The following is a 23,974-nucleotide window of genomic DNA, read 5'->3' as shown; positions in this document are numbered from 1 at the left end:
TCCATTTCCTTTTTTGAACTAGTAAAATACCTTATGCCGTTAGGTGTGTTGCACAGATTATAGTCACCTGTGAGGGTGGAAGTTAAGTAAGGAGACATTAAGAAACAAATAGGCCTATTGTTTCACCTGTTGGATAATATTTGGTTTGACTTTGACGCTGTGTGCCTATGCCGAATGAATGGGAAACATTTGAGCTTTTTTTGTTTTTCCCCAACCTAACAGAAAAGAAAAAAGATGGGGGACTTTTTTTTTTTTGGGGGGGGGGGGGGGGGGGGGGTGAGGGTAAAATCGGCCCCGACAGGAAGTGGTTGCATTTTTTTTTTTTTTGTTTTAACTTAAGGAATTCTATTTTTTTGTTTTTTTAATTTTCAACCCAATTTTTTTCGTTTTCTTCCTCTGCCTTACATATTTCCTTCTTTTGAAATGTTCCGCTCGAGATGATTACCAAGAAAACCTTGTGTGTGTGATCAACTCTTTTATTTTTTATCGTCACCAAATTAGACACTTATGTCTAATCATCACCGGGAGTTCCGCGTGGAAACCCGGTGGTATAGTTTTTCTTTTATTTTTTTTTTCCCATTTGAATCAGTTTAGTTGGAAAAAAAAAAAAGAAGAATCGAGGTCTCATTAGCACCTTGTTCTTTTTCCCTGTAGAGAAGAAAAAGGACGTGTCAATGAATAAAAGGTGATACCCATAACGAGGCACACGCAGTCGACGTTATTGGTCCGATGGCGAAACCGTGTTTGTAACGCACGAACTCTTTGATCGACGCATATTTCGTTACTTTTCGATCCTAATTCAATCACGTGCAATGATCAAAGAAGGTCAACCACGTGCAATTACAGTTCATTTATCTCTTTTTCATTTCGAATGTCCGACCTTGTTCTTTTCGCAGGAACAGAAAGATACAAAAGATCTTTGGGAGAGGGACGACAAAAAAAAAAATGCGAAATTCAAAAATAGTAGGGAGAGGGAGACGAAGAGAAGAAAGAAAAATTTTTTTTTTTGACAAAAGACACAAAATAAAAAAAGAATTGTCCACGCAGGCACAGGTAGACACACATACACATCGACAAAATAATGGCCAAGAAAAAAAGGGAAAAGGTAAAGGGAAGGAAAAAAAAAACAAGATGGCGGTTTTTTTATATTTATAGAAAATTAGAAAAGAAAATGCAGTTCCGCTTTTTCTTGGGGGCATTCTTTTTTGAGCCCTAGATCGGGGTAGCTAAAAACAAAAAAAAAAAAGTGACATCAAAATCTACTCGATTGGAACTCTTGCTTCCCCCCCCCCCCAAAAAAAAAAACAGAAAAGAAAAAGCGGTGGTTAATTTTTACGATGCCGAGTTCGTCCAGTTGTTGTCGCGAAGGCCCACCACCATGTTGTTGTATAACCCAAAAAAAAATAATAATAATAAAAAAAAAGAAAAAAAAAGGCATCTTCTCGAACTAAAGAATGTTGTGTGTGCGCGTCAAGAGAGGCATGCCCAGAGGCGGATAGACGAAGAAGAAGAAGAAAAAGAATCCCGCATAGTTTTGCTTATTCGATGAGCAAGAAATCAATGTGCCTCGGGGTTTGTTTTACCAGAAAAAAGAAAATGGCTCCTCCCCGTTTGCATTCGTCTGCTTCTCCTTTTGAGACGTGGTACACACACAGACCCTAAGAAGAGGAGGAGAGTTGTGGGATGGTAAAAAGGAGAGGAAGAAGAAGAGGGGTGGTAAGAAAAAAAAAAAAAGAAAATGGAAGACCATTTTTCAGGGGAGGGTTAGAGCAAAGGCTAAAAAGGCGCTGGTGTAGATACACACACACACACATACAAGCGCAAGGGTATATGCTTGGCTTGGCCTGTGGACTATAGTGGCCAAACGGTGCCGAAGGGCTAGAGCTCACATAGTCGTGAGATGTGCGCGGGTGCGGACGTGTTTTTCATTCGCTCCTCACATTCCCTGCTTTTTTTTTTCACAAAGTTGAAACGCAGACATTGAAGTTGAAGTGCTATCTCCTTTCGTTTTTGGTTTTTCAGCATTCTGTGTTTTCAACGCATCGACGGCAGTGATTACTTTTCGATTGATTTCAGTGTCTCTAGTGTGTCGTTTCCATTTTGTTTCCTCCCCCCCCCCACGTGCGATGAAGAAAAAAGTCAGCCAGACTTGAAAATCATATCGGATTTACACATTTTGTTTTCTCCCTCTCTCCAATTGGCGCTGTTAAACGACGTTTTACACAACTTTGGAGAAGGAATTTCGTTGTCTTTGAAGGACACGTTTATCTTTGTTTCTGACTCGAAGCAAAACCAAAGTCCAACACGTCATTTTCTCCTTTTTTTTTCTTTTTTGGTTCCCCCCAAAAAGAAGATTTCAGAACCCAACAGTTTATCAATTTATGGTCATGGCCTTTTTTACCTGACGTTCGGATTGGGTCACTTCATCTCTGAAAATTGTTCATTTTCAGCTCAAAAAAGAAAAAAAAATAGTTTTTTGCTGTTGCTCAAATCTCTCAACTAAAAAATTCGCTTCCCCCACGAAAAGCTCAAAAAATTGCATCGAAATTTTCAAAGTGTCTTTTTTTCAGTTGAAAAATCCATCGAAAGTGTGTTAGTTGTCCAAAGTTGCCTTCCCCCCCCCCCCCATCCCTTCCCCATAAAAAAATTCAAGATGGTGCGACATCATCGGTTAGCTGCGTCCAAGCGGATCGTAGACGATTCTTCTTCGTCCTCAATCACCAATACCACCTCCACATCGTCGCTGATGTGGAGGAGACGTTGCGGCTGCTATTGCGGCAGCGTCCGGTGGCCAACTTGGCCTCCCATGCTCCTTCTACTTCTGCTCGTCTCGGTCGAAACGCTTTCCCTGGCCACCGTCACCACCGCCACACGCATGCATTATATCCATTGGAATACCACCAACCCCATGTAAGTTTTTTTACCTTATTTTTTCTCTTCTTTGTGTGTTTGACGGGGGGGGGGGGGATATTTTGACCGACCGGTTTTTTTGTTTTCTTTTCTTCCATTCCCAAATTCGGTTTTTTTTTCTTGAATCAAAAAAAAAACGTTCGATTCAATCGGCCGCACCTTTTTGTGTCTCCTTCTTGTGTAAGGTGAAGTCCAAGACTTTCCTGGAGAGTCTATAAGAATCAACAACAGTTTATAACACGACAAAACATACACGATTTGAACAACAACGAGAAATAATGGCTAGACACCGAAAAGGTTGGAAACTGGTTGTTGCGCGCTTTTTTTCTCCTCGCAAGTTGTTACCCACCTGGGACGAGAGTCGAAACACACGAATTTGCATAACAACAATGAAATATTACAGGAGAAACACGCTTTTTTTCTGCTTTTTCTTTTAAAAGAACAAAACAAAAATTAAGTTCATGGCTATGTTTAGACTTGTAGTGGACGGTCACGCTTTCAAAACTATTCCCTTTTTTTTCCCTTAAATTTTGAACATGACGTCATAACACATCCGTCAGATTGTCTGCGGTTCCGTGTGGGAAATCTCTGTAGTCAAATTCAAAAAGATAGGGGGGGGGGGGTTGAATGAGGAAGAAAAGAATCTTCATGTCGTGGTCGTATGCGCAAGGGTTTTGTTTTTGCGGTGTCGGTCTGCGGTTTTGCGTTAGGACAATCGGGGTGGAATTCATCCGTTTGTTATTCATTTCTTGTTGAATCGAACGATTCAAAGAAGTCTTTGACAAAAAAAAAATTGAGAAGAACATAGGGGCTAACGTAGCAGTGGATTCCAAGTCGACGCTTGTTTGTGTGTATGAGTTGTGTGTGTGTGTGTGTCTGGCTCGGAATAAGACTCGAGATTTATGAGAGATAATTTACAAGAACCTCGTGTGTGACGTCAATGTGTTTCTTTTGCTTGCCCCTCTCGTCCCCGTTTACTTCTTTTTTGTCGTTATCTTCTCATCTCCACAAGTGGAAAGAGAGAAAAGAAATAACGAGCTGCTAAATCGGTTCTGGTAGCGGTTCGTCTAGTGGTCCTACTACCTTTTGTTTTGTTTCTTTTGTTATTAAAAGAAGAAGAAGAAAACGATGAGAGAGAGAGGGCCACCTTTATTTTTAATTTCTTTGCCCTACGACCCGTTTTTTTTTTTTTTGTCTTCTTCTTTTCCCTACTTGCCTACTGTGTCATAATAACAATAATAGGCTTGGCATGGCTGCCAACTGGAAAGAATTAGGCTCTAGTTTTTGAAATTTTTGTTTTTCTTGAAAAGAATGTCAACTTTTCCATTTGTCGCCTCCTTCCGTTTTGGCTGCGTGGCAAGAACACCATCCCAGTCCAATTAACAAAGAGTCCTCATCCGGTTTCTATTTAGGCTTTCCAATATTTTCTCGCAACCATTGAACAGGGGGGTTTTGCTACTTCATTTTTTTAAATCAAACGAATCAGTTTGTTCACTGGGCACACCAAAAAAAAAGACGGTGCGGATTAGAGCTTCTTTTCTTTACACGTTTATTTGTGTACACACGTACGAAAACGAATCTGAAATCGGCTGTTTGAAAAGACACGCTGTTCGTCTTAAAAGCTCCTCTCGACACATTTCAAATGGCGTGTGTGCGATAATAGCCTCAACATTCCTACGGGGATTTATGAATTGACCCTTTGAAAGCAGCAGCTTGGCATTCTGAAATTCAGGGGGAACCGGGGATAGTCTTTCTTTTGGTGACACTTTCGAGTTGACATGTAGACGCTAATTCTTTTTGTGTGCGCAGACATATTCCACATACACACACAGCGATTTCAGAAATGAAAAACGGATGGTCATCATCGAGTTCTTGACTTTGATGATGAGTCGTTAAAGTCAATTTCCCTCTTTTCGCCATTTGTCTTCAATTGTTAATAAGGTGCCAAACAGTCGCACGTGTCCTCTTCAACGAAAATCCTTGATACCATCCGGCCTTCATTTTTTTTTTCTCTTTTGGAAATAAAAGAATTGACAAACGACGTTGGCCTTTACGTAGAGAGAAAGTATTTTTACGGCTTTTGTCATTTGAAGCGGGAATCTGAACAGACTAATTACTTTTGGAAGAGCTCCTTCTGAAAAGAAATGGTAATAAATAGTCGTGTGTTTTCAACAAAAGCTCTATTATTCGTAAATGCCAACGTAACCTTTTCTCTTTTTTTCCTACGGCAGAGAAAGAGAGGAAACAGTCTTTGTAATGCATTTTGTGTGTGTGTGTGTGTGGTTGTTATATATATAATTTTTTTTTTTTTTTTTTTTTGTCTTTTCTTTTTCTTGTGTTTGTATATATATATATACGTTAGCGTGTCTGTGTACGTCGAAGGGTGGGATGGGGGTTGGCAAACAACGCCGTGAAGAAGAACCGGAAAAACCGTGTAAAATGCCTATAAAAATAAAATAAAAACCGGTAACATTATCAACGAAATGGCGGAAGGAGAGTTTCAGTTTAGTTTTGGTAATCAACACGGCAACAGTTTTCTTTCCATCTTCAAATGTCTCGACTGTGTGGTGGATTTTCATTTCTTTTTTTTTTTTTTTTTTTACTTTATTTGACGATGAATTTTCAGTTTCTTTTTGACGAGCCGTCGTTAAAAGCGCACGGCGCGTCACAATAGAAGCGAGAAAATGTTTTTTTTTTTTTCAAAAAAGAATAGAAAATGTAGAGATTTTTCCCCCCGTTAAAAAAAAAATTGCCAAGACAAGATTGCGACAGGAAGTGGCTTCTCGCATATTTTTTCTCTTTAGCATTTTTTTATTTTTCGTTTGAAGTTTGACAGATATGGCAAATCTCTTTTGTTGATTTTGAGGACAAAAAAAAAACGACCTTTTGACTTGTCTATCTACGAATGCCACTGGCATTTAGTACCTTAAAAAAACATAATTCCGGAAATCTAGTGCGGATTGTCCAAACTGTCAATCTCAAATGAAATGTCACCTGGCTTTTGGGGGCTCCGTCTAGCCCTTTTTTTAAAATCCCCTTCTATGGGAAGAAAACGTTTTTAACTTGTCAAAGAACGTCATTTGAACCGAGTCCCCCCCCCCCTCGTTTTTGTGTTGCCCACCCAACGAAAAGAGAAAATTCTTTCGTTTTTTTTTTTGCCCTCTTGGCTTTTCAACGTAGTGTGTCAACATCCATTTGAGAAAAAAAAAGAAGAACCTGAACGAGAAATCTAACGAAGACAATAAGAAAACAAATGAAAATTTCTAACCTCGGCAGGTGTTGCGAAGAGAAATACCTTAACGGCCAATCAACTCGAAAGAGGCAAACCGGATGTGTGTATAAGAAGCCATTCGAAAAAGCTCTTTTTCGCTTTCTTTCTTGCCACTCAATTTCTCTCCCCCCCTCGAAAAATAAGATGATGGCTTTCGCTATTAGCGTTTTTATCCGATCGATCAGTTAAAAAAAAAAAAAAAAAAAAAAAAAAAAAGATGCGCTCTTGGATCATTCATCCCGCCGGGACTGGTGGATGTTTTGTTTCACCTTTCGTGTACCTCCTACCACCACCCTGAACGTCTTGAGCACCCGCTAAAAAAAAAACCTCTCATCCATTCCATCAACTTTTCTTTCTTTTTTTTTTCCTACACTCTGCAGGACGCCATTTCCCCCTTTTTTTTTTGTCTTGTAAAAAAAAAAAGAAGTTGTGTGTGCGGCCCCGTGGCGAAGTGAATCCATCAAGTTGGTACAAGAAAAAAACGAGAGAAAAGTAAACCTCTTTTGATTTTGTTCAACTCGCAACGATCGGACAAAAAGATAGGAGAGGAAAAAAGACTGTTAACATTCCATGTTCAAGAGGAATGTGAATTCACATCGTCGCACAATTGAGCTAGAAATAAAACATAAACTTGTGATTGGGGGGGATTTAAATTTGTTTTTCTATTTTTTGAAGGAGGTGGTCTATTAATGAGACGCACTGGGAATTTAATGTACTTATTTTTCAATGGCCCTGGCTCCGGATTTTGAAACATTTTGCATTTGCAGCTTTGACATTGTGCACTGGGGTGCCATTGAAATGCCATTATCCATTGGTTCAAATGGTTTTTGATTGATTTTTACCTGAGGCTTTTCTTTTTTCCTTCCTTTTTTTTTTGCCATTTGATATATTCGTTAAAAAAGACCATCTGTGTCATGCATTGTAGATATTTTTGTGGCCTATGATAGAGGACCGACTTGGAAGAAAGAAGAATAGATTGGGAAAAAGAAAAGAACTGTCCAACCGCATGAGAGAGTGCTCCTCTCTCCGGATGGATTTAACAAAAAAAAATAAGATTTCTTCTTCTTCTTTCAAATTTTTTTTTAACAAAGTACAAGGAGGGGAAATGCATACAACTGTCTATATACTTCTACTACCAACAATTTTTTTTTCTTCCTTCCAAAGTTGAGGCTCTCTATCTCAGTTGGGGTTTTCATAGTTCCAATGTCTATTATAAGGTATAGGTTGACCTCCTTCTCCTGCAGAGTTTTGAAAGAAGAACCTTTTGGCTACTTAATCTTCCAGTTGACTCCCCCCTCCATAGCAGCAGCGCACCGTAGACTATTTTTTTTTTTACCTTAAAAAAAAAAATATTTTTTCCAAAAAAAAAAAAAGAATCGGATCTAGCCGTTTTTAATACGAAAATGTGTTTCTTCCACTTCTTTTTTTTTTTGTATGACCCCCCATCTTGCGTGTAAGGCGATCGACGGGTAGGAGGAGTAGGAAAAGGGGGTAAAGAAACCACAGGATATCAGGGGGAGGGAAAAACAAAAAGTTATATATGGGGAATTGATTTATTCCAGTTCGATTATTTTTTGTTTTACCCAATGCATATCTCGGTTATTTTATTATTTTTTTTTGAATCAACAAATATCGTTAAAACATTTTGGGTTGAATAAATAAAAACAAAAAGGTCGATCAGCCGTTGTTCGATAAATAAAAAAAAATACGCTCGCGCTGTGATGATGATGAAGGTGCCGCCATATTGGCTGTACCTCCATCGCTGCTTCCAGTTGGTCCCCCCCTCTTCCTCATTTTTTTTTTGTTTTTTGTTTTCTGTATAAATAAATTTAATATCGCCCTCAAAAAACCACCGAAATCCCACTTGTAACTCAGACATGCGTGTACGGCCGTTACGCGTCCGCGTCTTTCTCATGTGTTGTATGCAGGCAAAAGAACAAGATAGTACAGGGCCATCTGCACAGTTTCCTACACCACATACAGATAAACCCGCAATCTAAACATTTTTCTTTTTTATTTTGTTTTATTCGATTTTGATTATCCGACGCTCGGAATTATTTTCCATTTCCCGCATAACAAGCCGCAAACTGTTGTTCTCATAGAAAACGGGCGGCCTTTACAAACTCTACGAACTCCTTATGCGGTGGAGTATAAAAGAGAGTAGGGTGTTAATTAATTGAAATCTCGAGACGTTGAAGCAGCCAAAAAAAAAAAAAGGGGGGAAAATGGTTTCGCCGGAAGTTGTCCGGATGGAGGGGAGAGTGTGACGGAAGGAGTTATATATACAAGTGGCAAGGCAGCAATGTAATCAATATAAATGTAATTGAAGACGGCGGGCAGCACAAGACGGACACATGTGCGCACCATATTCCTCGAGCTGCGTCTTGTCTACATTTTTTGTCTTAGTTTATACGACAGTTGACACTCTGACCTTCTTTTCGCTAGTCTGTGTGTGTGTAGTTGCTTTAAACACCCACACACTCTACGCATCGCAGTTTACTTGAATATAATTTAATCTCTTTGTTTGTTTAGCTTTTTGAATTTTTTGTCGTTTGGGGGTACGCGCGGATGTGTGCCATTTCACAGCGGCAAACTTTTTTTTTCTGAATCGGATGCTGGATGCTTGTGCGGACGTTGGAAACCCTCAGGCGTTATTCCTCTTGTATAAAAAAAAAAGGGCTACCTCATGTTTTCATAGGCCGTGCCCCCAGAATGTGTTGCGAGGATCAGCTTCTTCTTTTATCTATCTATCCCAACCTAATATCTATTTTCTCATTGTGTCTGCCTGTCGTTTCTTTTTTTTTTTTTTTTTTTTTTTGTTGTTCGAAGGGGGGAGAAAAAAGTGGGGCCTCCCTTCACTCTTGTAGGTGCGTGTGATTCACGCATCGTGATTGGAACATGCCTGGCAGTAGTGTTTATTTTTTTTTTGTTTTTTTATATTTTATTTTCCGATGGTAAAAGAGAAAAAAGAGCCGAGCCCCTATGGGCATCTCTTGCTCTCGGCTCTTGATGATCATCATCATTTTCTCTCTCTAACGTGTGCGTCTCGCTTCTTTTTTTCTGAATGCTCAAGTGTCTGTTAAATCCGCTACGTCGCCCAAAGAACTCCTCCGTTATTCAACATGGAAAAAGCGCATCCGTCTGCGTTGGTCCACACGTGCCCGTCTCTCTCGTTTTTTTTTTTTTTTTTTTTTTTTTTGTTTGTAGAAAAACAAAGCAATGGCAGAATGCAAGCAACACATTCGGCACGTAATAATGAATATATTTCCCTATTCAACCAGCTACACACAGATGTGCCCTATGCGCATTTCGATTCCTTCGTTTGATGGATGAATTTTGCCAAAGACGGACAAAGAAAATGGGAGGAGGACATGAAGAAGGGGTTCTCTCTTCTTTTTCTTTTTTCAAGAGGAAAATGCCTCGCTAGCGGGGGGGCGGAACGTACCCAAGTGCTGTCCATCGTCTTTGCCACTCGGAGAAATGGTCTTGGCTTTTTCTCTTTCCCACGCAAAACGTTTTGTTTTCGTTACCATTTTTGCCCCTTTTTTTTTTTTCTTTCCCCCTAAACCAACTCGAATTTCTATCGAGTATTTTTTTTTTTATTTTCGCCGTCCGCACATGACACAAAGAGGTCGTTATTTCACAGGAACCACCTTTTTTTTTTTTTTTTACCTGTGTTACCTTATTCGCGTACCAACCCTCTAAGACATTTTTTTTTTGAGGGGTGTAATCGAGATGGGGCGTGGCTAGCGAAACGGCCGTGATTGTTTGACATTCACGGGATGCGCAGCAGGTTAGGTTGTTGCATCACTCGAACTCGAATATTTTCAAGGCAAATAAAAAAAGAAGTGAAAAGAAATTTTTTCTTTTTCTTTCGGATGCGTTCAGCGATGACGTTGATCGAGTAGCTTGTCCCTTTTTTTTTCTTTCTACAACAACGAACGCAACCGAACTTTTCTTTCTTTATATCTTTATATTATGTGTACAGTGAGTATGTATCCCCCCCCCCCTTTCCTCTTGCCCGTTTGATTCCCTTAAACTGATAAGCTCCTCCGTGCTTTCTAACGTTCACACTTGATGGATCGGAGCGAGACATTGTCAATCCGTCGATACATTGCGGTCGTGTGTGTGTCGTTCTTTTCTCTTCTCTCGAAGGCCCTTTAAAAGGAGCCCTCCCTAAAAGAATCTCCTCTGCTGATGTTGTTATTACATTTTTCTTTCTTCTTCTTTCTTTTTTTAAAGGAAAAATCTTTTTGGTTGTGAAAGGCTCTCGTGTCGCACCTGGTGGTTTGCTGTCCACTGCAGCGAGGCACACACACGAAAAAAAAAAGAGCCAACAACCGTTGTCGATATTTTACGTGTAGAGAAAACCTACGGAGGTTGGAGGGGGGGGGGGATCCCGAAGGTAGAAAGAGAAGCCACAAGTTGTTGCGTGCGTATAGTGGCCGCCATTTGCGACGTAGTGGTGTGGTTCGAAGCCGTTTAGAAAAAGAAGAAGACTCCCTCCGTATCGTGATTAATGGTTGGGCCATTAAGGACAGAGCTTTATGGGTATCGATGGGGAAAACATATGCGCCCCCCCCTTCGCCATACCGATACGCGTACGCCATCCACCTTTTTGTGTGCTGTGCCTCCGACTTGAAAAAAGAGGAGCCCAAATGAAAAAAAAAACAAAAAAAAATATCTTGATAGTTTTCCATCCGACTGTTTTCTTTTTGTGCGTGGTGATGGCGGATGTATTAACATCCCATTTGCATTTCTCTGCGCAGAGAGTGGATGGTTATCTGTTTCGACCACAAGAAACAAAAAAAAAAAAAAAGCAGACCCTTGGCTCTCTTAATTAACTTTTTTTTTTTGTTTCGTTCTGTTACCTTCCAAGACTGGGATTGTTTTCTCATTTTGAAAAAAAAAACGAGGGTTTTCTTGTTGTTGTTTTCCATTTGGTGTTGCTTAGTTACATACTTACGAACAGAACCAACGGTAGTTGCGGTAACTTATCGTCGGGCTCTTGTTTCTCGTTTCTCATCATCTGACGCTTCCAATTCTACCCCCTGATAGTTTTTTTTGTTGTTGTTGTCGGATGAGTTCGTGATTGTTTTTCTTTTTCCTTTTAACGTTAGGCTAAGACCAATTTTTTTTTCTCTTTTACTCAAGCTCCTCCTCTCTACTTTTTTCAATCAGTTCGTTCGATAAGTAACTGATGGCCGAGCGGGTTTTAATTGCTAAATGGACCCAAAACTTTGTGGCCATCCCATTTAGCATAGGTTTCATTTGTTTTTTTTGTTTTTTGGGAGGAACATGAACGCTGTCCATATTCACGCCACTGCCAAAAACAATGAAGTCAAGGTGGTAGGGCCAATGTTCCGCATAATATTTTTAGATCTGTTGTCTATCGGTATTGTGTTCTAGGCAGATGGGGCAATTCTTTGTTTGTTTTTTTTGTATCACTGCAAGTCATGAGTTGATAACCTATAAGGGGGGAAGGGGAGTCCACTACAGGATTTTTTGTTTTCTGCATTCCAATTTATCTGGCTCCCCCACCCTGCTTAATCGTTTTGTTGAATTAAAAATAGTTTTTTTTTGGAGGGCTTTTTCTTGTTGGAGTGGAACCTCCTCTTTCAGTCTCTTTTATTGACGTGTCGATGACGGACTCATTTGGGAGGGTTTTCTTTCTTAACGAAAATTTTTCCTGTTTAATGATGATGATGGATTGAGAGACTAGTATACCAAGTTTTTTTTTTTTTGTTCTGCCCATTCGCCCGTCGGAAATTCCCTCCCGCTCTCTTTGGAGAACTGGTTCATGACCATCGAGTAAAAAAAAAAAAAAATACCTTTGTTTTTTAAATGAATTGTTTTGTCGTGATTCGCTTCGTGATCTGAAATTATCTGTACGGTCTGATCATCCATCAGTTTAGATGCCGAAGAGCTTCTTTCTTTTTTTTTTTCGCTTAGATTGCGACTTGCGCGTCTTTCACCTTGACGTCATTAGTCACGCGTTTTTCTTTTGTTTTTTTTTTTTCGCTTTTTCGCAACACATTTTTAGAAAGAAAGAAAAAGGTGCAAACAATGCAGAGGTGGTAGACTTCTTTTGTTCGCTGGGCTGCGAAACGGATGGCGAACATTCATTAGATTATCATTTTCTTGTTTATCAACTAAACATTTATTCATTTCCTTCAAATCGAATTTAAAAGTCTAATGAATGAAGAACAACAACAACAAAAAAGTTGTAGACTGTCTGGAACATGTTGCAACAACAGCGCAATGAATAATATTCAAACGGACACGACGGACACAAAAGGGGGGGAGGGTAAATAAGTCACGTCTCGTTGAATCCGATAGAAATTGACTACGTTTTTTATTCAATTTTTTTTTTATTTTCAAAATTTTCTTTTGTCGTCGTTGTTGTCATAGCCGTTCGTTTTTTTTTTCTAACTGGCGCTCACCTTGACGAATTAGCAACGGGGCCTACAGACCGAGACAACAACGGACAGTCGGTTGGGTATTTTTTTTTTCTTCATTTCCAACAACAGCAGGAGATAGCGAGACAGTGTACACATACATTTAACACGCAGAAAAGAAACAATATGGAGTCGGAAAAAAAAAAATAAAATCCGTGCTCTTTAATGAGAGACAGCCCCAAGCCAAAGTTGACTTTAGCTGCCCAATGTTGTGATTATCTCTCCGTTCCAGAGGGGTTCTCTCTGTTTACCGAACTCCTTTTTTTTTTCTTCTTATTTGTTGTAGACGCATTTCTTCTATAAAAAGAGATGTAAGAGTTTCGTTCGGTTGGCTTCACGCTTGGAACGCGTACAGTCTGAGGGGGTTTCGTTTTTGTTTATAGAATAAAGAAAAAAAGAGACTGGCGAAACCGACAGCTCACTGATTATGACGTTTCTCTTAATGAATCAAAAGTATTTTTTTTATTTTTTTCTTTGGCTTCGCTCCTCTGATTTTGTGTTATTTATTTCATTCTTTTGTTGTTGTTGTTGTCGGGGTGTTTGAATTGAGAGCCTTTTTCGAGTCTGCGCTTTTTATCTCGTTGTACCCCTTTTACTTTTTTCTTCATTCCGGTTTGTTTGATTTACACGTCGGCCCACGCAATTGCCATTCAGAAACCTTGTTGCCCTTCGTCATTGTGTTCTCGATCTCAAAGAAAAATGTTGAACGAGCTCCGTCACTATTCGACGAATCTGTCTGGCAGAGAGAGAGAGGGGGGGGGGCGAGGAATAAAATGTCTTCATTCGGACTTTTCGTCGGCGTGATTTACAGCCCTTTTGTATTTGAAAAAAAAAAAAAAAAAAAAGAAGGAACAGATTTTGGTAGATTGGCCTTTATGTCGGTTGGGCGTTGATCCGCGAAAACCAGCTCCGCCGTCAGGATGGCTTTTCTTTTTCTCCTTGTATCTTAACGATTTGTTATTTATTTAAATGAATTTCCGTTGGTCTGTCTAGCTTGTCTGCTTGGTTCTTCTTTCTTGCGCTTCAGAGACGATCGATCGATACGCTGATGGATTACATTGACGAATCCCGTTTTCCTTTTTTTCGATGCCTGTGAGCCTTTTTTTTTTTTTTTTCGAGGAGATCTCTGTGAGGGGTGTCGGCCGTGTGTGTCGGCACGTCCTTTTAAATGATGAATATTTATGACATTCGCTTGCAGCCAGTTGTTTATTTTTTTCTTTTCCTTTTTTTTTTTTTTTTTTTTTTTTGAAACAATAGTCGATAGCCGCAACTGTTGGCGATGAGTTTGTGATGGCCATCCGATGGCGATGGAAATCACGTTTGCTTGAATGCATTATCGATTCCTTTATAAATTCACCATCTTGTTATTGTTATTACTATCATTATTATTTCAGCATTCGGAGGTGGGTTTTTTTTTTTTTTAGATGGGAGGGGGGAGATTTCAAAATTTGTTGATTTCTCGCGAGGAAATTGAGCGAGAGACGGGCAAAAAACACCTGATGAGCCAACATTCCTGTAGATCACCTCCGCCCCAAAAAAGTCCCCCAGAAAAGAAAAAAAAAAATGCTCCTCCTTTTTAATGCTCGCTGATTGCCCCAGTAGATCGGTCGCTAGTTCCAGGAGCCCCTTTGCGTGTGTGATGCAAAGATGGAAACGAGTATGGGGGGGGGGGGGGGGGGGGGGGGGGTGTTTGTCATCATCATCTCTTTCCAAAAAAAAAAAAAAAAAAAGAAGTTGAGGTCGATCTTTATTTTTTGGTGCGTGCTGCTGCACAGAGAAACTTGTTGCGTGTCGCTGAACAAACGAAGGCAGATATCGCTAACGTTATGATACGGTTGAAAAAAAAAGAAGAGAAAACTTGTTCGTTAAGGAATTTATTTTTTCTTGTCCCTCCTTTTGGAAAAAGTTGGAGCAGCCAAGCGCATTTCAATCGAACAACGCGATCTTTATGACGTCTCCCTTATTTTTATTATTTTTTTTTTCTTCCTTAAAGCGAAAAAAGAAAATAAATATGGTAATCGTCCGTGTGTGCCAGCCGCTTCTTTCTCTTTGATTTCCATGTGTTTTTGTTTGTCTTTTCTTCCGCCATTTATGACGGGTTACAAACGCTCATTGTCGGCCGAGGTGCTAAAACATATCGAAGGGGAGAACATTTTTTTTTTTCTCTCTTATCCGTTTCCAATTGGAAGGAGGCCTTTAAGGGCAACACATACGACAATAACAACAGCCAAAGTAACCGCCGTCCTCTCTTTTCAAAACCTTATCTCTTCGACTTCTTGTCGGCTCGCTTGTCGTAAACGCTCGTAGGCTATTGACGTAGAGATGCGACCGAAAGAAGAGCGAACGTCACTAAAAAAACATTTCTCCTCTCTTGCCACAACGATCGAAGGTCTCGCGCTGGTAGTTCGTTCAAATCCCTTTAAATGAAGTCTAATGTACTTTAACACGAAAAATAGCTGTTGTATCTCGGTGCCTTCCCACCGCCCAGCGTCGCTCCTCTCACCGTAAAACGAAACCCTTGCAAAGACAAAGCACACATTACAAGAGAAAATGTAGCTTTTTTGTGTGTGTGTTTTATAACCCTTTCGTTATACACGAACGTTGAGGCTAAAGTAAAAAGAATCGATCTTATTTTTCAAATGCAGCCACGAAGAACTAATTCAATTCATTTCTGATCCCGTCTCCCCTTCCGCCCGAAAAAAAAAAAATGGGAGACACACGCAGTTCAACCCTTTTCTTACATGTTTCTGCGTGTTCGTCCTTTGAAGGTGCGTTCGCTAGCCAACTAATCGAATTAGAATACAAACACAAAAAGAGTTACACGACACGTCGAAAAAGACTTAACCGTATATCAAACAAGACGAAAAAAAAAAAAACAGGGGCCTCTCTTGTAATCGCTTCCGTTGACGCTCAAAGTCCGTCGTCGGACGACATAATAACAGCAGGAGGTAAAATGCAAAATGAAAAAAAAAAAACAAACAAAAAACAAAAAATTATTTTGTGTCTTGTAACGACAGTCTGGCCATTAAACGAGCCACACTGCCAATTGTTTGTTTTTGTTTTGTTTTTTTCTTCGTTTGTTGTTGATACCGACAGACACGCAGACAACAAACACAGTGTCCATGTGCAGCTCATTAAATAGTAAAAGACAAATTTCTTTTGAAAAAAATTAAAAAGAAAATAGACGGCGGGCAAAAGTTGCACACGTCCGAAGCTGGAGGCGCACAGCCATTACAAAATTTACGTGTATTTTTGTGTGTGTGTGTGTGCGTGGGGTTCTTCTCTCGTTCTATATTCTCCTTTTGTCTAAATAGTGGTTAATGACTGTGGTGTAAAAAAAAAAAAAAAAAAAAAAAAAAAAACTAAAATGCTTTGACCTGTGATTAGGCAAACATAAGAGACGCCAAGAGTATAGATATTATAGGGATGGTCTTTATCTCCCTTTTTCATTTTGTTCTTTTATTTTATTTTATTTTTTTTTTTTGTTTTGGCAAATTGCTCTTCTGCTGCCCGATAGGGATGTAAAGGTGTCCCGTTTGTTTCGTTCAGGTGCCTCAAAACTCGACATTCCGACCGAATTTTAATTCGTTAGAATTGCGTGCGTTTTTTTGTTGTTTTTTTTGTTTGTTTTTTGGGGTGGAATTTTAAAAACCTATCGGTGGATGAGAAGCTTCGTGTCGTTCCATCTCGGGATTTTCTCTCCTGTGTTGGGATGTATCGATCCAAAACTTGATGGAAGCGAACCCTCCAAAAATCTTATTTCTTTTTGACTTGCCTGTTGTTGTTGTCCTCCACCGATCTCAATCGTCAGCCAACGAGATGATGGAGTTGCTTTCTCTTAAAATCTCTCCCAAAGATGGACGAGAATTTTGTAACACACAAAAAAAAAATGTTCTTATGTTTTTTATCAAAGCATAAATAAAAATATCCCTTCACCTTTTTTTTCTTTCTTTTTCATCATCACCACCTCCTTCCTCGTCTTATCGGTCAGTGTGTATCTTAGCACCTTGAAGCCATTTATAGAAGCAGAATATTCTCTTCTTTAGCATCCCATACTCTGTTGATCTTGTCTATACCTTTCCACTACTACCATCTTGTGCGTTGCACGCTCTCTTAAACTCACGCGATGCATTGTTTTCTCTTACCATCCCAGTTTTGTTGTTTTTTTTTTTTTTGTTTTTTTTTTTTCTCGTTCCAACTCATTGACGGAGAATGTCCAATGGAGAAAAAAAAAAGGACGCAGATACGGGCCAAAAAAAAAAAAATGAAGGAAATATTCGTCTCCATAAAATGAGATAAAAGCGACAGACGTTGACCGTTGGGTGCGTTGAAATTTGACATTCGATTGTCAGATATTTGTGCCTCCCTCTTGTTTGGTTTGACCACATCGTTCGTGATTGATCTGTTTCCACAGGTTTTTGTTTTACGAATCGTGACCGTCCGACTGCGTCTCTAATTAATATTCATTATTAAAACAGTCGGTCCAGTTAAGTTGGCAGCTAGCACGCACCTCATCGGCTCGCTCCAACCAAAATCCCACATTACTCCAGACATAGTTGGCTTTTTTTTTTTTCGAAAATGGGATTCGTGTAAACCTTTAAATGGTGTGACTGTGCGCGGCTGATGTTACCCTGCAACGATTCATCATTCCTTCACTGTGGGTGTTGATGTGGGGCTTGCACCAATTGGGTCTCGTTGCGGCTCGAGGGGGTCAAATGATTCAAAACTTTGTTTTTTTTTCTGAAAGGCCCTTCCTGACGGCCGTCAGAATTCCAATTGCATCTTCGTGAAAGGCTAAAAGTTTACGGTCTAATTAATTGAATCAGTCGGGCTGTCTTGTTTGTAAGCCGACAAGAAACAGATTCCCGCCGTTTTTTTTTTTTGTTTTTTTTCAAATGCAGATGAATTGGGCGGGGTCGTAGCGTGGCGGCACTTATTATTATTATTTTTTATTATTATTATTTGTTTGGATGCTTGTGATGAAGAAATGCTGCGTAGACAAAAGATGGCTTTCCTTCCGTATCGCTGGCACCTTTAAAAAAAAACAAAAAAACATGGCGCTGGCAAATTGAACGTTGAAAATCCGCCAGCAGACCTAACGGGATCCTGTCGGCTTCCCGCTTGTTTACGTGGACGAAAACAGAAAAAGAAAAAAAAAAACGTGTCCGCCGCTTATACGTTCCCTCCAACCGGGGCTAACCTCCTTGTATTTTTCCCATTTAAGGTTTGCAACATTTTTTTTACGATGCACAGACACACAGGCCGCGGTCACAAAATACCGTTTATGCATACGAGTTTTTTTTCTTTTCGTTTTCTTGTCTGCGCAGAGAATCAGCGTTGGTCGTCCCTCTTAAAGTAGATTGCAAAAAAAAAAAAAATAAAGGAAGCCTCTCGACGCACCTGGAAAGTGTAACAATTGTATTTTTATTCGCCGGTTTATAATGACTGTTGATGAGAGGCAATCTTGCGTTTTGAATATGGCAACCTTCTTTTCGTTTCATTTGGTCCTCCTTTTCTTTCTTGAAATATCAGAGCGAGTTTTTTTTTTTTTTTTTGTATATCGAATGAGTCAGTCGAGTGGCTCGTAGTCCTTTCCGAGCTTTTAGGGAATATCTCAAGAAAAAAAAAGCTACCTCGTGTCTCGCAGTTGTTGAAACAAGATTATTACGTAAAGAAACGAGCCGTTCGGTAGTCAGTTATCGCAATCGGGCCTCGAGAAAAACAAAGCGTATTACAAGGCTACGAGGGGAAGAGAACTAAACATGAAATACCTCAACCGTCGAAGCAAAAAAAAAAATGAGATTTAAAAACAATCGAAAATTGTAGTTCGTGAGTAGCGAGCGCCATTTTTTTTTTTTTTTTTCATTGAACTGGCCAATGATTGGAAACAGGTTGATTCTTCGTACTCCAAAAAAAAAAAACGTAGACATCAATTTACGTGCGCCTCGCAACACATGATGTTGATTGAAACGTCAGTCCGGTCGGGACAGGTATCGACAGCGTCCATCTTCTTCTTCTTCCTCCTCTTGTATTTTGGTTTTGTTTCTTCGTCCCATTGGCGTGTCCGTTTCCGTGTCGATGCCCAGGTGATTGATTCAGGGTCCATTCGGCATTTCTTTTTCCTGTTTTCATTCGAGTCTTAAGCAGATGGATCTGAAACACAAAAACTCGGGTTCTCCTTTTTTTTTTTCTTGCACCGGTTTCTTAGACAACGGTCGGAAAATAATTTTTTTAAATTTTTTTTGTTAAAGAAATAAAGATGGAACATGTTTTAAAGTTTAGCCTACATCGAAAAGGGGGGAGGAGTGGGTTGTTTAGCTGCTAGTCAGGTGATTTAAACAGCGAGCAGAGAGAGGGGGGATTCGAATCAGGTATTTAAACGTTTGAAAAAAAAAAAAAAAGGAGAATGAGAATGAGAATAAAGAAATGAATCGATTGGCTACGCAAGAGGTACACACACAAAAAGAAAAAAAGGGGGAACTGTTCTGTCTCCCCTCTCTTCTGGCTGTCATTTGCTGGTAAAGGTGAAGAAGAAAGAAAACGGGGGGGAATGTTTCCTCAGCGTTGCGGGGAGCCGTTTTTAAGAAGAGTGGGAAGAAGTAAAAAGAAGAAGAAGGTTACCCACTACCATTCGATAAGAAGAAAAAAGGGAGATGAAGGAAAGAAAGGAGGAAAGAAAGAAGAAGAAAAAAAAAAAAAAAAAGGGCGGCCGTTTGAAAAACTCAGCTGGAAGCCATCGCGCTCCGGCCTTGGCGGATGCCTCATCCACTCAATTCTCCGTCTTTCTCTCTCTCTCTCTCTCTCTTTCTCGACAACAACACACCACACACACACGGGACGAACCACTTGTTCCCCGAGGCCAACTCGAGAACTTATCTCGAAAAAAGTATACACGATGTTTCACCTTTCCACCTGGAAAAAGAAACATGGGCAGCGACACGCTTTCAATTTGAAATCAAAACACAACACAGAAAGTAGCCTTAGAAAACAAAAAAAAATTGGCATTCTTTTGTTTAACATCTGCACGTCTTCTTCGGAACACCCACACGCACACACAGAGAAAAACAAATTTAGAAACACTTTCTATTTTGCTTGTAGAACGATCGATTCGGGACGCGATTTCTAACCGATGAAATCAAAGCAAAAAAAAAAAAAAAAAAAGAACATTGAAAAAACCCCTGGGTAGAAAGTGCACGACCTCAGGTGAAGATGATGAGAAGAGACCTTTCTCTTTTCTTAACTCGCCCACAACATTCCTCTCTTTATTTGCATCTCGTCTTTTCGCGAATCGTTCATCGGATCGAATTCCGTCTGATTTCGATCAGAATTCGGAATTTGAAGAGGGAAAGCTAAAACAGAAGATGATCAGCATTTTTTTTCCCTCCTTCCATGTATTTGTCTAAAAAATAGAAGTTAAGAAATAAAATATTTAAAAAAAAATGTGTGCGCCAAGCGCTTTGCCTTTGGGGCGAACAAGAATGAGAGAGAGAGAGAGAGAGAAGAAAATCGTTATATTACCTTCTCCTTCATTCGTTATTTTTGTCTACCTGGCCCTGTTTTCTCGAAGAACGTTCTTCTCGCGCCACGTTCTTGGCCGATTCGTGACTTCCATTTCACGCGCGCTCTCGGCCCCCACGGTCTAGTCCGTCGTCGGGATGTAATTTGGAAATGTGTTGTTGTTGTTGTTGCGGACGAGAAGAAAGTTTTTTTTTTTTCGGGTGGTGGTAGATGAGGGGTCTAGAGACACGCTTGCATCCTTCGTTTTCGATAAGACAAAAAAAAAAAAATGAATAAGGAAAGAAAATAAATATGAAAAAGAGGGTCTGACTACTTTTAAGGGCGCAACTAGACAAATACCTATTTTTAACGTTCATTCAACCAGTAATTTGGCTTGTGTTGCCTATATGGCCCGCGCATGTGTGCGTAGAGGCAGTTTTCGTTAGGGAAATTGGTAAAAATCTCTCCGAATAAAAAAAAAAAAACAAGAAAGGAAATTTTCTAATCTCCTTTCGGTCGTTGGATAACCAGCCCCCATCCACATTAGTGGTCTGCTATAAAAAAAAAACCCAAAAATTGTATATAACTGACTTGACTCACCTTTGCATGTACAGGGGACTAATCACCTCATCTTCAAACTTTTTTTTGTTTAGTATATTTATTTTTTTTTAATGGTTATTTTAATTGTTCTCTTTTTGTTTGTTAACATTTTCAGATTCCGGATAGACAATACGGATCACATTATCGACGTCAACAAGAACAATATTCCGTTCGAGTACGACCAGGTCAACATAATCTGTCCGGTGTATACGCCAGGCACGCACGAAGACGACGCTGAAAAGTACATCATTTACAACGTGTCGAAGGAGGAGTATGACACGTGCCGCATCACCAATCCAAACCCGCGGATCATCGCCGTCTGCGACAAGCCTTACAAGCTCATGTACTTTACCATCACCTTCCGTTCATTCACGCCTCAGCCCGGCGGGCTTGAATTCCGACCTGGACAGGATTACTATTTCATCTGTAAGTTTTTCTTTTTTTTTGCTTCTAAATTGTTATTTGTGTTCAATCGGCTGCATTTTGAGAAACGTTTCTGATGATGCCATTGGTTTTTTTTTTTTGTAAAAGAAATAATAGTAATAATTTTGAAATTTTCATTTTTACAGCGACGTCCTCGAAAGACGATTTACACCGACGCATCGGCGGTAGGTGCTCTTCTCACAACATGAAAGTCGTCTTCAAAGTCTGCTGCAAAGCCGAGGATTTGGACAAAGGTAAGAGCTCATTGGCGACAATGTTTGCGTAGTGAATGGAAAACGATGATTTACACTCATTTATTTTTTGCCTCAGCAGGAACGACCGCAGGACGGCCGGCTTTGCCCAGCTCGACGACATCGACGACGATGCCCACTGTTTCCACCAGCGCCGTCGCTGTAATGAACAGCACGACCACCCAAGCGCCAGTGGTGCCGACGCGCAGCATCACCACTCAAATGGTGTTGCCTTCTGTCACGTCTCCTCGCATGCCTCCCCACTGGAAAGATGTCGAAATTCAAAGTTTCAGCGTTCGCACCACGACCAAGAAATCAGGTAAAATAATGAGGCTCGTCCCGAACTCTTACCGAGAATTCAGTGTGTTAACGTTTTGTTTTTGTTTTTTTGTTTTATTTCTCTGTAAAAAAAAAAAAAATAGATGATTTCGATAAGCTGTCAAACGAAGTGGTGAAGAATGAAGAATTGACGTCGAAATCAAGCGGCGCCAGACGGCAACTTGTCCACAATCCCGTGTCTGCTCTTATTGCGGCCGGTCTTGTAAGCCTGATCTTCTTCAGGGTTCGATGAAAAGAATAACAAAAAAAAAAAATAAATAAATACCAAACAAACAAGACAACATACAAAAAAAAAAGAAGAAAGAAAACAAAACAAGTCTATCCTGCTGCTCTCTCGTCACCGTCACGCTCGCTTGCTCGCATTTTCCCGACTTTTGCTGTCACATCGAAACGTTAGCCGCGTCCTTGTTTCGTATATAGCGAGACACATCATCCTCGGCAGCGAAAAAAAAAAAACATCCAACTCGACGTTAAAAGGAACGGGAAACAATGGAGGGGAAGAAATGTGACCAAAATTAGGCAACAACAAACAGAAATTGGAGACCAAAATTAGAATGAGGAAAGAGATCAACCCCCGAAATTTGACAAAATCATAAAACATTCACAGAAAAAATGAAAGATTGATACAGAAAAGAAGGTTGAACGGGACCAGTTCGTGACATAATTCTACCTTTTATTTTCGTGTACGTCAGTTTGTTTTAACTGTTCACACACCGTAACAGTCCAACAACAACAAAAAACGAGGTGGAATCTCCTTTTTTTTTTTAAATGGAAAACTCTAAAAAGGTCTGAAAAAAAACAAACAAACAAACTCAAATTCCTTATTTTCTACCAAAATATGTGTGTGACAAAAATGGGGTGCCTACCACCACCTTTCCTCCTTTTGAAAACGTTGTACAACATTTCTTTCTTCTTTTCATTTCTTTTCCCCCCCTCAAGTTCGTGTCTGCACGCTGGGCGGAAAAATAAAGGAAAACCCCTCTCCCGATTTTGAAAAAGAGTTGACCAAAAGAGAGACAAGCCAAAAAAAAGAAATGTGTAACAAGGAAAGCCTCTCTCTCTGATTGTCTGTCACATACATGCCTCCACTCTTTCATCCTTTGCTTTTTTTTTTTTATGTGTGTGTCTGCGTGAAAGGGAAAATATTTTGGCGACTTGTCCGTGACGTTGTTGAATGACATTTACGAATGCGTTTTTTTGTGCTCCAAGAGAGAAAGAGAGAACGTGACGTAACACGAGAGAGAGATCCCTCCCCTTTCGTCCCAAGTGCCATAGACTGCCCCACTCTATTTCTCTCTCTCTTTACTCCCCCACATCGATATGTAATGTAATATAAATCAAGGCAAAGAAGAGCAAAAAAAAAAGAAAAACCACACACAAAAAAAAGGAGATTCCGTTCGTCGTTAGCAGTTTGTGTCGTCGTGTAAAATCGTGATCACTCCTCCCTCTCCACTATTTTATAGATCATCCAAAGTGTGTCTTATTTCATTTTGCGAGATCTCTCTCTCTCTCTCTCTAACTCTATCTATCTATGGATAAATGCTCTATATTTTAGATATATATATTTTTTTTCTTTTTTCAATCTCATTCATCCCTTCCCCTGCACGGCATCAACAACATTTGCCTTCTTGTCCGCTTGCGTGATGACAGTCGAATGGCGTCCTATAAATACGCCCTTTTTGTTTTATTTTTTTCCATCTTTTTTTTTTTTTTTTTGTCTTTCATGTCCCTCTCGCTCTGTGTGTGTCACACTATTGGAATCATCATTTTTCAAGTTTGTCCAACACTCCAGACCATTCCCTCCTACTCGTTTTCTTGTTATTCAATTTTTTTTTCTCTCTTTTTCTCTCCCCTACCTGTCTCGAGTCTCTCTTATATGGAATACGAAGAATCCATAGCCAAAGAGAAATGTTGAAGGAACACGAGAGTTCTTCTTCTCCTCTCAGATCAAGTCCGCCTCTTCTTTGATTTTTTTTTTTTTTTTTTTAAGAAAAGAGGGGAGGGGGAACACGATGGTGAAGATACGCAAAGTGCCAACAGCGCACGAAGCGCACGTGGAACCAGTTTTGTGTTCCATCGACTCTACTACGTTGCCTTCTCATTTCTTTTTTCTTTCCCCGTCCCTCCTTGATATCATCCCCCACCCCCCCACCCCAAGTCAAAACTATTTCTCTCTCCATATGCTCTCCGCTACACCCCCTACACACGCAGACACACGTAGCGGG

At 40.0% G+C, this 23,974-nt stretch overlaps 1 protein-coding gene across 2 annotated transcripts; it reads left to right on the top strand.

The window, feature by feature from the left end:
• The first annotated feature begins 1,783 nt into the window (after nucleotides 1-1,783).
• On the top strand, nucleotides 1,784-22,011 carry LOC130699298 (ephrin-A5-like). Of its 2 annotated transcripts, none has more exons than XM_059496294.1 (5): nucleotides 1,784-2,910; nucleotides 20,852-21,162; nucleotides 21,306-21,413; nucleotides 21,493-21,729; nucleotides 21,833-22,011. In XM_059496294.1, exons 1-5 carry the CDS (start codon nucleotides 2,654-2,656, stop codon nucleotides 21,979-21,981), a joined length of 1,062 nt encoding a protein of 353 aa, XP_059352277.1. In that variant the 5' UTR covers nucleotides 1,784-2,653; the 3' UTR covers nucleotides 21,982-22,011. The 2 variants fall into 2 exon arrangements, with proteins under 2 accessions (XP_059352277.1, XP_057377615.1); XM_057521632.2 differs by having other exon boundaries at nucleotides 1,805-2,910; nucleotides 21,490-21,729.
• The last annotated feature ends 1,963 nt before the right edge of the window (nucleotides 22,012-23,974 follow it).

This window comes from Daphnia carinata, chromosome 7 (assembly GCF_022539665.2).
Source record: "Daphnia carinata strain CSIRO-1 chromosome 7, CSIRO_AGI_Dcar_HiC_V3, whole genome shotgun sequence".
In the NCBI taxonomy this organism is placed as follows: domain Eukaryota; kingdom Metazoa; phylum Arthropoda; class Branchiopoda; order Diplostraca; family Daphniidae; genus Daphnia; species Daphnia carinata.
The sequence above is the reverse complement of the archived record's forward strand: the minus strand, read 5'-3'. Positions and strand labels throughout refer to the sequence as shown.

Excerpts from the sequence above, each read along its gene's own strand:
- LOC130699298 (XM_057521632.2), top strand. The coding sequence starts at position 2,654 with ATGGTGCGACATCATCGGTTAGCTGCGTCCAAGCGGATCGTAGACGAT. Across the intron at positions 2,911-20,851 it reads TGGAATACCACCAACCCCAT|ATTCCGGATAGACAATACGG; the intron begins GTAAGTTTTTTT and ends TAACATTTTCAG. Across the intron at positions 21,414-21,489 it reads AGCCGAGGATTTGGACAAAG|CAGGAACGACCGCAGGACGG; the intron begins GTAAGAGCTCAT and ends TTTTTGCCTCAG.